A 16,762-nucleotide genomic window follows, 5' to 3' on the forward strand; every position below is an offset into this window, starting at 1 on the left:
TTCAGCTAAGGCTGAGTCACCACTTTATCCTTTAATATGCATAAAACATGTGAACAGGGTTACAAAACAGGCATTGGCCTGAGTCCAGAGCTGAGTAGTTATTCTTGAGCCTTAAACACAATGAGGTATGAATGTTGACTAGAGATGGAAACCAAAGTATTCTTCCACAACTATAAGCTGAGTACTCCAAGATGACTGGCACTGTGCAGCAGTTATGGTCAGTTGTGGTCCCTGTGTTTAAAAAACTTGCAAGTAAAAGCATACTCCAAGGGGAAGAAGATTCCCAGAGGTATCAGACTCGTGGCCCATGGGTCATAGGGAGCCCGCAATACTCCTGAGGGCAGCCTGAGCCAGATTGAAATGCAGGATCCATCTGATTTTAATGGGTTGATTTGTTAATGAAAAAGAAATATAGAAGCACACATGGTTTTCTTAGTCAATGTGTAGCCTGCAAGGAACCACACACTGTCCTAGAACACTTTAGAGCCAAAATACAGCCCTGGAATTTTAGGAATGGGAGGGATCTTAGGGACTATCTGATCCAAATCCTGTATTTTATATATATAAGAAAACAGATGGGTCACACATTAATTACTGAGATACATAACAAGTACCTAAATAGCCTGCACTAAGACACCAGTAGTGATGGTCGTCTGTGCTGTTCTTCTGTAGGGCCAGTTGCAAAGGGAAGGAGAAGGGAAAAGGAGTAAGTATTGACATGGCACCTTCTATGTACCAGGCACTGCCAAGCACTTTATAAATATTAATTCATTTGATCCTAACCCACAACCCTTTATGATGGTTACTGTTCTTATCCCCATTTTGCAACTGAGGAAATTGAGACAAACAGAAGTGATTTACCCAAGGTCACACAGCTAGTAAATGTCTGAGGCTGGATTTGAACTTAGGTCTTCCCAACTATCCGTTATAACACCTAGCTGCCTACATTCAGTGAGAACAGCGCCTGATTTGGAGCTGGAAGCTTGGGTTCCTGCTGCTCATTGACTATGTAGTCTTGGGAAAGTCTCATCACCTCTCTGACACCATTGCCTCATCTATGAAGTGGAAATGATATTTGAAGCACACAGAGTATTTCATAACATGAAGTCAAATGACACAACAAACGTAAAAGTGCTTTGTGAACCAGAGAGTCTTCGAGAAATGTTTTTACTTTGTTATTACTATTTCCTGAAAAGCCCCTCGGAGAGTTACAAACCAAAGTTCTAACATCTAAAGGGGTAGGTAATTGCCAACTTGGTAGGGTCAAGAACATCTTCCTGGAGGAGCTGCCATTTGAGCAGGTCTTTGAAGGGTGGAATTTACCAGGTGAAGAGAAGGGAGGTCATTGCTAGGACAGGCATAGGGAAGGACATGGAAACACGAGAGGTTTGGACATGCCCAGAACATGCAGGATAGTTCAGCTTGTCTAAGACATGGAGTCTTTGAAGGGAATGAATATAAGATAAGCCCAAGAAAGTAGATTGTTGCTAACTCATGAAGCACCTAAAATTACAGGAAAAGATGTTTGCATATTATTCAACAATCACTGGGAAGTCATTGAATATGTTTAAGCAGAGGACCTCTGCATGACCAGACCCCTGCGGAAGTACAATTATTCTGGCAGTGATGTGAAGAATGGATAGGAAGGGAAAAGGGTAGATATAGGAAGCTCTATAAGGAGCTAGTATAGGTCTAAGGTCAGATTTGAATTCAGGACTTCTTGACTCTAGGCCAAGCTAGCTACAACTGAGAAGTTATGAAGAATGGAGAAAGAAAGCTTAGGGAGCTTGTAATGAGGAAGTCAGATGGTCTCAGGCTACCACCTTACCACCTATTATATTAAAAATATTTTTAAAAAATTTTAATTATATTAATTATAAGTATTTTTTGAAAGGATATTTATAAAAGCCAGGGAAACCAGTTAAGTGGATATGACAATGGAGAGCATTCCAGGCTTGAAATGGAGGATGGAGGATGCAGTAAGAGGATTATTGAGTGGCAACAAAGACCCAGGTGAGGTGTGAGATCTCTCCCACTCTCAAATTCTCTGAGTCCATGATTCTGTGAGGCTCTGTACCATTTATTTGTATGAGTGAAATCAGTCTGATTTTGTCATTTTTTCCAATGATACTCAGCAGCCCAGAGACACAAACAGACGAATCAGATGTCAGGTTTATCCTGGAGCAAGGATCCCCACGTTGAGTTTGGGGGAAAGGGACTGTAAGATGGTAGCTATCTGACCATTGAAATAACAGATCATTTGATACAGGCTCAATAGAGTCTAGAACAGTGGGAGACGGTCTAGGTGAACAGCGATGGTGAATATCAAAAGACTGGGCATGATGAGGATGAACTGTATGTTTTTAGTGCAAATGACAGACATTCAGAGACAGACAGAGACAGAGAGAAAAGGTTAAGATGATGAAGCTCTCGTGGAACAAAGTTTCTGACAGGGGAGGTGAAGGGATTTAAAGGGTGACCGTGTCTTCTCTCTGTTGCTGAAGTCAGTTGGTAGAGAATAAGGTCAATTGAGTTGGAAAGGTTGGAGAATAGTGTGAGGGCTTGTCAGTGGGAACATCAAAGTCCTGAATAATATTAGGAAGGCAACATGTATGACGGAGAGGGAAACTGTGAGCCAGGCACTGAACTCAATAAGAATGTTTTGACAGAATGTTAAAATGCCCAGGGCAAAAAGGAGGTAGTATGGCCTTGAATCAATTTTGTGATTCATTTGTTGAAACTAATAAAATAATTATGATTAATTTAATTGAATTGGAGGTGTACTTAGTGACCTCAGTGGCTTAGGGGCTGGCAGCTTAGAACTGAAAGGGCCTCAGCCAACACTAGGGACCCACGTTCTTTTCACTCTACCAGAAATGGCTCTTATAGACTCCCTAATCTGTCTCGCCCCCATAGTCACACACTTTCAAAAGGGTTTGAGGAAGGGAGGACTGCTATTCTCCTGTATGGTATAGCATGGAATGACCTCTACTTCCAGCCAAACTAGCCACTTCTTGTTCTCTGTGCTTGCTAGTTCATCCCCAGTCTATGATTTGGGGAGTTTTTTTGCACAAGCTGACCCCTGACCTCTACGTTTTGAAATCTCATTTTCCTTTCAAGTCTCGACTCAATCACCTCCTCCTCCAAGAGCTTCTTCCTAATTTCCTCAAGTTGTTCTTACTCCTATCCTCTCACCAATTACACTGATTTATTTTCTATATGTTTGGTATTTACCTCACTGTGCCTATGATCTTTCTCCCAAGTAAAATATAAACTCCATGAGGGCACTGGCCAAAGTCAGAAAACCTAGGTTTAATTCTAGATTCTATGCTTACAATCTGAGTGACCTTGGACAAGTCATTTATCTTGCCTGGACTTTAGTTTCCTCCTCTGTAAAGTTAGCCTCTGAGGTCTCTGGGCTCTAGATATGGATCCCCATGACTAATTCATTTTTGTCTTTTCATTCTCATATATAGCACCATGTCTGCCACATAATAGGTGCAGAGGAAATACTTGTCGAATTAAATTTGATGGGCTTGGATTCAATTACAGGCCCACAGGGTGTCGCAATAAAGAACTGCTGGATGGAGCAGGAGGGAGAAGTAGGGTTGTGCAGGGCATCAGAAGCAAGGAGGCTAAGTCACGGCATCAATGAAAGGAAGATATCAGTTGCAGTCAATGTGAGATGGAATGCTGTGGGTTTAATAGATAATCTGTCCTTGCTGGAGCCACATAGAAAGAGAGAGAGAGACAGAGAGAGAAGAGAGAGAGAGAGAGAGAGAAGAGAGAGAGAGAGAGAGAGAGAGAGACAGAGAGAGACAGAGAGAGACAGAGAGAGAAGAGAGAGAGACAGAGACAGAGAGAGAAAGAGACAGAGACAGAGAGAGACAGAGACAGAGAGAGAAAACCACAGACAGAAACAGAGAGAGAGAGAGAAACACAGACAGAGAGACAGAGACAGAGACAGAGAGAGAGAGAGAGAGAGAGAGAGAGAGAGAGAGAGAAGAGAGAGAGGAAATTTTACCTAAACTCATAAACTCATTAGTTGGCTTTGGAGACAGTCCCATTTTGCCATCATGAACTGGTGGTCACTGCATAAATGCAGAGATTTGTTTAGGAAAAGGGTTCTTAACCTGGGTCTGCAAAACTCTTTTTTTTAATGTGTCTTTTAAACCCTACACTTTAGTAGAATTAGTTTCCTTTTAGTTCTATGTATTTTATTTTATTCATTTAAAAAATTATTCTAAGAAGGGAACCCATAACACTGCCTAAAGGATCCATGACACACAAAAGGTTAAGAGTCATTTAAAACTAAATAATATATTAATAAAACAACAGTCTCAATGAGCTATCTGAGATTAATTAAGCAATAAGTACTTGTCAATCTGCCTTCTATATGTCAGGCATTGGGCTAGCCCAGGGGTGGGGAACCTGTAGGCTTGAGGCCACATGTGGCCCTCTAGGTCCTCAAGTGTGGCCCTTTGACTGAATCCAGACTTCACAGAATAAATTCCCTTATTGTTCTGTGAAATTTGGCCTGGAGGCACAGATTGCCCACTCCTGGGCTAGGCCATGGGGATGCAAGTACACAGAATTAAATATTCTTTCTTGCAAGAAGCTCACATCCTAAGGAAAAAGATAAGTACATAAAAATATATATACAGCTTCAATATAAATGGATAAATACAAATATATACAAAAGAGTAAAATACATGATATTTGGATGGGAAGACACTAGAAGCTGTGAGGATCAGGAAAGATCCCTTCACACAGAAGGTAGTATAGGAAGGAAGAAAGGAATTTTATGAGCCAGAGGGTGAGAGTGAATTCCGGGCATGGGGGCTGACCAGTACAGACACACTGAAACTGGAAATGGAATGTTGTGTGTCAGGAAGAAACAAGACCTGTATGATTGGACCACAGTATAACAGGGATTCAGGTGGGGGGGGTGTCCTGGGAAAAATTTAACAACCAGATCTCTAGGGGGAAGATTATTGCAAGACATGTCTTTAAGTTTAACCTGCTTTATTAACATTTTCTTCATCACTTTCTTAAGACTACTCTAGCCCTAAAATGTAGCATTTGCCAATTTCTAAGGTGTATTTGCTCCCACTAATTTTTTTAAAAATATATTTTTATTTATTTCATTAAATATTTCCCAATTACATTTTCCAAATGTGGGAGATAGCCAGAGAGAATGCCCAGAGCTGAGAGATAAAGTATCTTGTTCCTAGAAAAGCCAGGAGGTCAGTGTTACTGGATCAAAGAGTGTATACTGAGAAGTTAGGTATAGGAGGAACTAGAAAGGTCAGAAGGGGCTAGGTTATGAAGGACCTTGAATGCTAAACAGGGCTTTTTCTATTTGCTTCTGGAGGCAATAGGAAACCACTGAAGTTTTATGGAGTGGGTGGGAAGGGGAAGGTATGGCATGATCAGACCTGTAAGTTTGAGGAAATCACTTTAGTGACTGAATGGAGGATAGATTAGAATGGGAGAAACTCAACGTTGGCCCATCCACCAGCAAGCTATTGCAGTAATCTGGACACGAGGTGATAAAGTCCTACATCAGAGTGGTGGCAGTATTAGAGAAGAAAAGGGGGTGTATTTGGGAAATGTTACAAGGGTAGAATTGACAGGCCATAGTAACAGATTAGATATGGGAGTGGTGAGAGATAGTAAGGAATCAGGAATGACTTCCAGGTTGTGTCTGAGGGGCTGGGAGGATGGTAATAAAAAAGAGGGGGTCATCTAGGTGGAACAGTAGATAGAGCACTAGCCCTGGAATCAGGAGGACCTGAGTTCAAATCTGACCTCAGATACATAACTCTGGGCAAGTCACTTAATCCCAATTGCCTAGCCAAATAAATAAATAAAGGGGGGGAGCTTATGTGGGGAAAGCAAATGAGTTCCATTTGAGACATATTGAGTATAAGATATTTATTAGACATCCAGTGTGAGACGTCTGAGTGACAAAGATATGAGATGGAAGGTCAGCAGAAAGATTGAGGCAATATAGGTAGACTTGGAAATAGTCAACAGAAAGATGGTAATTAAATCCATTGAAGCTGATGAGATCACTGGGTGTAGCACAGGGCGAGAAGAGAACAGGGCCCAGGACAGACTCCTGAGGGACCCTGATAGAAGGTGTGATCTCAAGGAAGATCCAGCAAAGGAGACAGAGAAGGAGCAGTCAGAGAGATGGGAGGAGAATCAGGAGAGAAAAAAAACCTAGAGAAAAGAGAGTATCAAGGAGGAGAGAGTGATCAACAGTGTCAAAGACTGCAGAGAAGTCAGGGAGAATGAGGATTGAGAAAGGGCCATTGGTTTTGGCAGCTAAAAGATCACTGGTAACTTTAGAGAGAGCAGTTTTGGTGGAATGATAAGATCGGAAGCCATATTAGAAAGGAAGAGGAGAGGAAATGGAGGCATCTATTGTAGATGGTCTTTTCAAGGAGTTTGGCTACAAAGGAAGAAGAGATATAGTATATATAATTAGCAGTGATGGAAGGATCAAGTGAGGGTTTTCTTTGGTACAGGGGAGACACAAACATGTTTGTAGGCAGTAGGAAATGAGCCAGTAGACAGGGAGACTGAAAAGAAACAAAAAAGTAGGGATGGTAAAGGGAACAATCTGTTGGAGGAGATAGGATGGAACTTGAACAAGTGAAAAGGAGTTAGCCTTGGTAAGGAGTAAAGCTACTTCATCATGTGAGACAGGGGTATGGGAGGAGAGAGCGACAAAAGGCACTTGAGTGACAGGAGATGAGGAAGAGGGAAGAAGGAGTTCAAGAATTTTTCTGTAAAATATGAGGCAGGATTTGCAGCTAAGGGAGTGGGGGGACAAGGAGTTATGACAGGTTTGAGGAAGGTTAGAAAGGTTTAGAAGAGCCTCTCTAGAAAGTGGGATAGTGAGTTGATAAGTGAGGTATAGCAGAATTGCCTAGCAGCAGTGAGGGCCCAGGTGAGGTTGTCTAACATAAATTTATGTTAGACTGTCTAACATAAATTTGTAACTACTCCAGTCAGATCAGTTGCATGTTTTCCACCTTCATGTGCAGGAGGAAAGGTGATGAAAGGTGGAAGTAATCCAAGGCTGAGGCTTGGCATGGCATACTCAGTGATATAATAAAGAGGCTAGGGATTCAAGTGTGGAGGACAGTATAGGGTTGAAGTGGTTCACCAAAGAATCAAGATGGGAAGAAGAGGACAGAATGGCTAGTACAGGGGAGATGGCCTGAGAGAGAACTGAATTGATCAAAGGATTGGAGGTCACTGTGTGAATGAAGAGCGGGTCATATAAAGGAAGGACGAGGGAGAGGCAAAAAGCCAACAGATTATGATTAGATAAGAGAATTTTACAGTTCTTGAACATAGAAGTGATACATTTCTGGGCACTAGCAAGATTAAAGGGAGAACCTGGAAGTGGCAGTGGGGAGCAAGGAGTATGCCAATAACCTTGCCTCAACCCATGAGCCAGGAGAATGAATGAAGGTGCAGCCAGTGTAATAGAAGGCTCTGTAATCAGGGGAAGCCAGCTTTCAGAAAGAGCCAAGATGGAAGAAGTGGTAGAGGAAAAGATTTAAGATGAAGGGAAGTTTGTTGTTTATGGAACAGACATTCAAGAGGGCACAGTGGAAGAGCTGAGTGTAGTTAGGATAAAAACTGAGAAATAGCCATTAGATTTGATGATTAAGATAAAAACGGTCCGTTTGGAGACAAGAGCTTCAGTTGAATAAGATTGGAACCCAAACTGCAGAGTTAAGAAGGTGAGAGAAAAGGAAGTGGAAGCATGAATCACAGATGGACTTCTCAAGGAGTTTGGTCCTGAAAAGCAGGAAACATATAGAATGACAGTGGGGATCAAATGAAGTTTTTTTTGAGGGTGAGAAAGACATGGATGTATTTTTAAGAACAGGGAAGCTGCCAATAAACTTTGGGGATGATAGATGGCCTATCTGCTGGAAAAGATGGGATGGAATGGGTTCATTTGTGAGTGTAGAGGTTTGCCTTAGCAAGTAGGGGTGAAGGAGAAGGAAGCATCAGAAGGCATATTAGTGATGGAGAAGAGTAGGAAGGAGATGGAAGCTCTTGGCTAATAGCCTCATTTTTTCAGTGAAATATGAAGCAAGATTCTCTGCTGAGAGGGCAGTGTTGGTGGGGGTGAGAAAGGTCCCTAGAAGGTTTGAAGAGGGATGAAAAAGTTTGGAAAAGCTGCTTGGAAGTGTGGCATAGTGAAATCTTTTAGGGAGGTGTAAAGTGAGGATCCAGTCGAGATTTTGTAACTAAATTTGTAGTGGACCCAGTCAGCATGGTTTGAAAGGTGGGCTTCACAGTTTTTAAGTTTCTTACAGATTTGGTTAAATTTGAATTTATCATTCCTTGCTATATGCATGTATTTTTAAATGCACTTAATAACAATCTGGCATTTAAAAAAAAATCCAAATGGTAGGAAGGGAAATGGCAAATGCCCAATATAGTTACATAATAATATGTACTTGTTAAAACTTTTAAGGAGAGTTTAAGTACATTTTGATTTACAAGGAAGAGAATGAGTGAGTATGTGGGTGTTTAAGCCATTGACTAAGAGTATAATCAAACCAGTTTTCCATTAACTTTAATACTTTTAGGTCATGAAAAATGTAATGAATTCCAGAGCAGAAGTAACCAGGAGAATCTAGGCATTAAAGTTCTTGTCTCGGGCTGCCCATAGTATGAGGCACTGGGTGATATAGTCTCAAAGACCTGAGTTCAAATTTGGCCTCAGAAATTTAGAAGCAGTGTAACCATGGGCAAGTCATATAACCTCTATCTGCCTTAGTTTCCTTATCTGTAAAATGAGGATAATAAGAGTATTATCTCCCAGGGCTATTGTGATGATAAAATGAAATAATTTTGGTAAAATACTTTGCAAACCTTAAAGCACAATATCATTGTTGCTGTTGTTATAATGTCTATTAGCCAGCATCATCTTTGAGTAGGGCTATCCCTCAGTGCAAATTGCAAAGTGACTTTGTCCTGTGGCAGCTCCACCCCTGGCCCCTTTTACCAACTTTTTCCTCTATTAAAATCAACAGTTCTCTCCCCAACTTATCCTCAGTCATCCAAAATTTTCTTTCTATTGGGAAGAAAATAATGCAACAAACTAACTTAGCCAAAGACTTAGCTTTGAGGGATCTGAGTTCAAATTCCAGATGTACCAACTGTCTGGACCAATGTGATTTAATAACTCAACCTCTCTGGACTTCAGTTTCTTCTTCTCTGAAATGAGAAGGGTTGGACCAGGATATCACCAAGGTCTCATGCATCTCTACATCTATGATCTATATCAGTGCCTAGGGGGTTCAGGGAGGACTAGTCTCCCTGGTGTGGAAGTTTACCAAGCCATTTTCAGGGCTGCTCATCTCCCTTTAGTGTCCATCTTTCACCTAACTCTCACCTGTGGCTCCAAGAGGCTATAGCATTCACAGCAGTCATACTCTGGTGAAACCATCTCAACAGATGAGTTAAACCAGGTTGAGGGTAACTGATGGGCCTCAGATATGTCAGTGAGTAAGGGAGTTGTCTACCCCAAATATGTGAAGACTTTCCCCAGCAGAATGGGTGGATGAGAACAATTTGTACTAATGGCCACGAAGGTGGCTGAAGCATGCACTGTGGAGCACTTAGAGCTTGGTCAGGCATTGAATATGCTAAGGTCAGCCATCACACTAAGGGCCATCACCAGTCATCCTGACCTGTGTCCTGCCACTGGACTTCAATGACTCAGAAAGAGAGAGTGAGGCTGATGACTTTGTGTGACTCTGCCTCACTTTAATCCAATTCATGCAAAAATCAAGACATCACCAGCGATGCCACTGGTCCTCTTTTTAAACGGACAAACAATATCAATGATCATATGAAGAAGTTAATTACTCCATGTGGTTTCATTTTAAAATCCAACATCTGGAGTCCAGGGCAGGGCTTAGTGATGACTTTAGATATGACTTTCTAAGAGTAGAATTTGAGGTTCTACAGTATGTGAGTGAGGAGGATGTTTGGGTCAGAAGGTGTTATCTGGTAAAGCAAAGATCATAAAGACAAGAGATGGAAGGGACTTCAGAAATGTCCTGCAACCCTGTCATTTTGCAGATAAGGCTCAGAGAAATTTAGTGTCTCCCCAAGATCATAAAGGTAGCAAGAAGCAGAGCCTTTATTTAAACCCTATATTATGACTCCAAATCCAGATTCTTGCCTCTTCTCTCTTAAATGAGCAAGTCTTTCATATGACATAACTTCCCATGTGAGACAGTGGGTTCATAGTAATTAGAATGTTAAAGAATTATGTTCCCTAAGTGGAAATTGCAACTTTTATATAGATATTTCTCACCCCCACACCATTTACATGACTTCAATATGTGCTCATGATTCCTGACTTTCATTTTCCCAAAGATGGTCTAATACAAACTAATTTTACTTTGCTTATCTTTTCCCAGCCAGCAGTGGAGATGCACAATTTAAAACATTTCCTTCTTTGTTCATGCTTTTTTGAAAAAAACTCTGCTCCAAGGAGAGAATCATTTAATATCTGTTGATTGGACAATTGATATTTATACATGTCTAGGCTGATTAATTTTGCAGCCTCAAAACACCTATTGTTTGAGGAAGACAAGATCTGGCTCTAGATTTTGCTATTCTGGTTATATTCAATATGAGTAATTTTTGGAAATCTGTTCTTTCACAAAAAGATATGCTTATTTGCAAATGGTCAAAATTGCCTTGCCTATAAATGCTTGTCACCAGTTTATACTATTTAGATGACTGTATACTGGCAAAACACCTTATCCCTAGGTGTAGCTATCACTATGTTCATAGTGATTCATTTAGAATAGCAATGGTCAAGCAGGGTCCATGTAAGTATTCTGATTTTCTACCATTGGTAGGTATGCTTTAGGGCTAGGTTGTTGTATGTTGCTATGTGCCTTTATTGAAAGAATAGAGTAGTGTGATTGCTAGGCTATTTGCTAATGGTCTTTAAAAGTTTATGGAGAATAGAAAAGGTATGGCAGAAATGGAGAAAGGTTAATGTCCTAATTTTTAAAAAATGAAAATGAATAAAGTCTGCCAGTGATGGTCAATGACCTTGGCTTTAAATCTTAGGATGTATTATTAAAGGGATGGTTAATGAACATCTAGAAAAGGAAGCAGTGATCACAAGAGTACAAAGCATGGCTTTATCAAGAAATGTCATGGCAGAATAATTTTCTTCTCTTTTTTTGACAAGTTAACTAGACTGATCAGGAGAATGCTGCAACTGAAGTTTACCTAGGTTTTAGTGAAGTGTTGGAGATAACCTCTCGTATTATTTTAGTAGAGCATGTGGAAAGGTATGGGCTAGATCAGAGCTCAGCAAACTATGGCCCAAGGGCCCAGCCTGCTCCTTATTTTTTACAGCCCAAAGACTAAGAATGGAAACCATATTTGGTTCTCAGGCTGTGGTTTGCTGAACCATTGGACTATATAATTGCATAGTTATCAGAATTGTATAAAGTCAGACTCAAAGAGCTGACATGGTTAGAGATCAACTTAGAAATGTGTTGCATGGAGATCTGCTTGACCTCATGTTGTTTGACATGTTTTTTTTTTAATGATTTGTATAAACACATAAATAGGATGCTCATGAAGTTAAGCAGAGGATGAGAAGCGATATGTCATAATGCATAAAGATTAGGCTTTGGAGTTTGTAAGACCTAGTTTCAAGTCCTACTTCAGATACATACTGACTCTAGGACACTGGACAAGTAATTGAACTTCTCAGTGCCCCCCAAACAACTCTTTAAAACTATAATTATATGTTGAAAGGGAGATTCTTAATCGAGTATGAGTGGGGTAGACTCAAAGGTTTTAGAGATCCCTTCCAACTCTGAGGTTCTGTGATTCCATCATCTCAGAATCTCTGCTGGGTCTAGCAGAGATCTCTCACCTACCCCTAGGTTCACAGCTTTGTGATATTCACTAGTGTCTAAATTTCCTTTATAAAATGTCCCCTGAGCTGTGGTCACCAACCTATAAAAGCAAAAATATCATAGGATTATAGGATTTTAAGCTAGACAGTACCTTAGGAGTGAATCTAGTCCAACATTCTCATTATTATAGATGAAAAGATTGAAACCCAGAAAAGGATGTAGCTTGTCCAAGATTGACATGGTAGTGGGTTCAGAATTTGAACCCAGGCCCTATGATTATACACCCTATCTTCTTTCCATAGGTTAAAAGCAACAATAGTATGCTTTTACTCTGACATCAGTTTTTCTGTAACATTTCTAGAAATAGACCAACTTCTCAATGTTCTTTGGACCAAAAGTCCCTGCAACAAAAGAGAACAAACATTCCCGAACAAAAGGAGATGGAGAAACTTGACCACTCAAGACTGGGCCTCTCTCAATCTTTCAGCTTCTGCTGGCCTGGATGGAGACCCAAATGACGATACTGCAGCCTGGGACCAGGTACCATCTTTGTTCTTCTTATCCCCAGTGACTGTCAATAAGCAGAAATTACATGGACAAGTCAGAGGGCCAGGGAAGCGAAAGCAAATTTAAAAGGTAGTCATTACATTTTCTTCCATGGGAAAAATGATACAAATTTCACAAGGTCACTTGACCAGTCTTGGAAAGTATAAGAATGGTTTCTTATCCCCACCTGATTTCTCTCTGCAGATGTACGTAAGATTTGAGTTATTAGGAAAAATCACGTACACTTATCCTTTCCTTTGGGCCAAGATATGCACTTGTTATTATCTGTGCCACAGCATATGGCAGTAGAAAGAATGCTGGATTTGGAGACAGAAAAGCTGGATGTGAATTGCAATTCTTCTTTGTACTATTTATATGTGACCTTGGGCAAATCACTTTGCTTTTATGGGTCTCACTTTCCTCATCTGTAAAATGAAAGGTTAGGACTACATGATGTCTAACATCCCCTCCAACTCTAAAAATGTATGATGTAAGTCAGAAATTTTAATGGACCCCAAAGCAGCATGAAACATTTCTCCTTTAAATCTGATTTTTTAGTGATTTGGTTCTAGTCCAGGAGCTCTTAAGCTTTTGTGAATTATGGACCCCTTTGGCAGTCTGGTTAAGCCTGTGGACCCCTTTCCAGCATAATATCTATTGCCCAAATTCATGATTGAAGAGAATGATGTATTTCTGTTTGATGCTAATGAAAATTAAAGTGCAATTTCCCCCCCTCCAATTTCACGGGTCCCGTGAAATCTGTCAATGGGTTTAGTGCCATGCAGAAAGGCAATTGTTAAAATTTCAGTGTGAGTATTTATGCTTCAGCTATCAATAAATGCTACAAACCAGGGCTTGATGTATTGTTTTGTTAGTGGTCTAGATCAGACCTGCACAACTTGTAAGCTTCTTCAGCCATGAATAGGTTAGACTAGGGACAGACTGACAGTGGTTGGCTGCCGTGGGCCATGTGACAAACAGGAGAGTGCACAGTGGCCACCCTACATTTTTCACGGCCCCTGAAATCCTTTGGCAAGTGCCCAGTGAGGGCATAAGTCGTGCAGGTCTGGTCTAGACTTAAGAAAGTGATGGAGAAAATGATAACGCAGATTAAATTTAAAAATTTTTGTATGTATACTCTTTGAGACCCAGTTGTTAAAAATTTATAAGAACACCACAACATGGACCCCAGGGAAAGAATCCTTGTTCTACTATACAATTATGCTTCAGAGATAATCCTTATGGGAGAATTCAGCTAGCCTTCCTTCATACATTGTGTGAGAGGGAGACTTCTGTTTGGACTTCCACCAAAGTCTTCCTCTGCTGCTTACTCAGTGCATGGAAGTGACCCTGGATTCTTGAAGGCCGTGCTAGTGGAACTGAAGCTCTGGTAGGTCCTACCAGCCTGGGAAAATCTCCCAGTCAAGGCCTTGTTCAGGACTGTGGCCATTGTTGGGAGGGTAGCCTCTGTAAATTTGGAGAAGCTCATCACCACTTAGGCCAAAAGATGATAAATTTTTTTGGCCATAGCAGCTCTAGAATATTGAGAATTATCACCACCTACATCAGTGGAAGAAAGATCCATGAGGTACTGAAGTGAGGCATCTGTGAGCTCCATTGCATAGAAAGAACAATGGGTCCAGTTGATACTTGGGCCAAATGCACTATGACCTTGTGGTCCAATGATATTAGCGGGCCATGGGCAGAGACAGAGGGCATTCATTCTAATGGGCTTTGCCATATGGAGACATAAGGCACTTGATGCTCTAGCAAGATTTTCTACGTTCTTTGTTTTTGTTTTTTGTTTGTTTGTTTGTTTTTAGGCAATTGGGGTTAAGTGACTTGCCCAGGGGCACAAAGCTGGTAAGTGTCAAGTATTTGGTCTGAGGTCAGACTTGAACTCAGGTCCTCCTGACTTCAGGGCCAGTACTGTATCCACTGCACCACCTAGCTGCCCCTATGTTCTTGTTTGTAAGACTTTCCTGCATCTACCAAATGTGAAAAACAATTTGCTTGATGGCTTTCCCATTTGCATAGAGATCTGTGGTTACTTCATAATGTTTAGAGAGTCTCTAAGGAATGAGACACTCTAAAGAAAGTCCACATATATATGCATATATATTACATATATATAATTAGAGATTCTATATATATTGTATTAGAGAATAGATATACATGCATGTATACATACGTACATATTTACAAGTATACGTATTTGGCCCAGACCTGTTATTTTATCGGTGTGTAAAGCCCCAAGAATTTCCTTTACTGAGTCCCATTGGCACCTTCTTTACCATTAGTTTAGAGAGCTGCCTACAGCATTGAGAGATTAAGTAATTTGCCCAGGTTCACGCAACCAGTCTGTAGACAAAGGCAAGACTTGAACCTAGAACTATCCTGCTCTGACGCCAGCTCTGTAGTCAATGTGCTATGCTTACTCACACACAAACACATACATACATACATACATACATACATACATACATACATATGTAGTTCCTCTAGGCTTTTTCTGTGCAAATCCATTCATTTTTAAGGAAAAAAACCCTAACTTTTTTGGGTAATACAAACACTGATATTAAACAATTCAATTCAGTAGTTTAAGAAAACATTTATAAAGCACCTACTATGTGCCAGGGACCATGCTAAGCTCTGGAGAAACAAAAACAAAACAATCCCAACCCTCAGAGAGCTTACATTCTTTCTGGGGGTAGAAGGAGAGTGGGATATGCCATTAATACAAATGAGTTAATAACATGAGGTAATTTGAGGAGGAGAGTGTTGTGACCACTTGGGATCTGTAACGAAGTGCATCTAACATCAGAGGCTAATGCCACTTGGAAGGAAAAGTCGCTAAGCAAGCAGGTCCTTCCAACGACAGGAAGAAGCACACATTTTCTAAGCCTAAATTCTGTGAACAGCATGTGCTGAACAACAAATGAATCTCAGAGATCAAGACCTTTCTCTGTGAAATAAGCACCCAGTGCTTTCAACCAGGCAGACCCTCGTGCAGATGCTCTGGTTCGATTATTTATTTTTTTCCTTCTGGCGATTGGGGTTAAGTGACTTGCCCTGGGTCACACAGCTAGTAAGTGTCAAGTGTTTGGTGTGAGGCTGGATTTGAACTCAGGTCCTCCTGATTTCGGGGCCAGTGCTCTATCCACTGCGCCTCGTAGCTACCCCTTCTGGTTCAATTTTTAAAGTCTAGCATCCCCATTTCATTAACAATAGACTAGACTGAAACAAAACCTCTTCACTCCTGTGTTCTCTGGGCCTAAGCTAAGAACCATCTCTTCCTGCTGTCAGCAGGTCAAAATCTAAAAACTTCATTGCACGAAGGAAAAAAAAAAGTCGAAATCTGCTTAGTTTTACATAAGTGAATTGAGACGGGGAGGCGTCTGATTTATCGTCCCTATCATCAATGCTCTGGCAGACTCGGAGTAGTCAGTGTGACATCTCCACATGGCATGGCATGAACATGCAAACACTTTTGCTCCGTAGCCTGAGTAACCCTCTGGGTGCCCCTTCTGACCTACTCTGTGACCAAGTCTAGAGTTAGGAGGCAAGCCCTGAGCAGCCTGCCAGTTTGAATTAGGATGTAAGGGTTTAAGTCTTACACAGAAAGCAGCAAACCTAAGCCTGGCATATGCACGTCTTTTGAAGTTTCTCATAAAACTTCATATGGAATAGAGAACTTCATATGGAATTCTTCAAATTCAGTATTCCAAAGAGGTCTGGTTTCATCTAGTGCTCAGAAGTAGTCTGATACAATAAACAGAGAGCTGGTCTTAGAGTCAGGAAGACCTTGGTTTGAGTCTTGCTTCTGACTCTAATGTGTAACCAGGGGCAAGTCATTTAAGCTCCCTGTAAATGGAGATAATAGTACAGACGATATCTTCTCACAGAACAGTTCAGAAGCTCAAATGAGATAGCATCTATAGGGTGTCCCAAAAGTCAAAGAGCAGTTTTAAGTTATTAAAGTTTAATACTGAATGGAAAATGCAACCAGGACAGTCCAGTAGATAGTTATGTAGCTATTTCACCAGTAGGTTGATTACAGTCAGATCCAGAAAGTGTCCCTGGTGCTAATTTTTAAGCTTTAAACTGCACTCTGACTTTTGAGACACCTTGTATCAGGCCCTTTATGAATCTTAAAATCCTATGTAATTGTTAGCTATTATTATCCATATGTGTATTCCAACTTCCTCTGTATATCACAACTTTCCATACTTTTCATGAATTGCTATGACCAAAAAAGCGTCCACCAGTGGTCA

The 16,762-nt window shown here is 40.7% G+C and overlaps 1 protein-coding gene across 1 annotated transcript in view; it reads left to right on the forward strand.

Moving 5' to 3' along the window:
• SLC39A12 (solute carrier family 39 member 12) overlaps positions 1 to 16,762 on the forward strand; it is a 103,716-nt gene that overhangs the window by 19,421 nt on the left and 67,533 nt on the right. Inside the window, 1 exon segment of the mRNA XM_020966907.2 lies at positions 12,304 to 12,482. Within this exon segment, the coding sequence (XP_020822566.1) occupies positions 12,304 to 12,482 (179 nt within the window).

This window comes from Phascolarctos cinereus, unplaced genomic scaffold, assembly GCF_003287225.1.
Source record: "Phascolarctos cinereus isolate Bilbo 61053 unplaced genomic scaffold, phaCin_HiC Scaffold_1;HRSCAF=81, whole genome shotgun sequence".
Lineage (NCBI taxonomy): Eukaryota > Metazoa > Chordata > Mammalia > Diprotodontia > Phascolarctidae > Phascolarctos > Phascolarctos cinereus.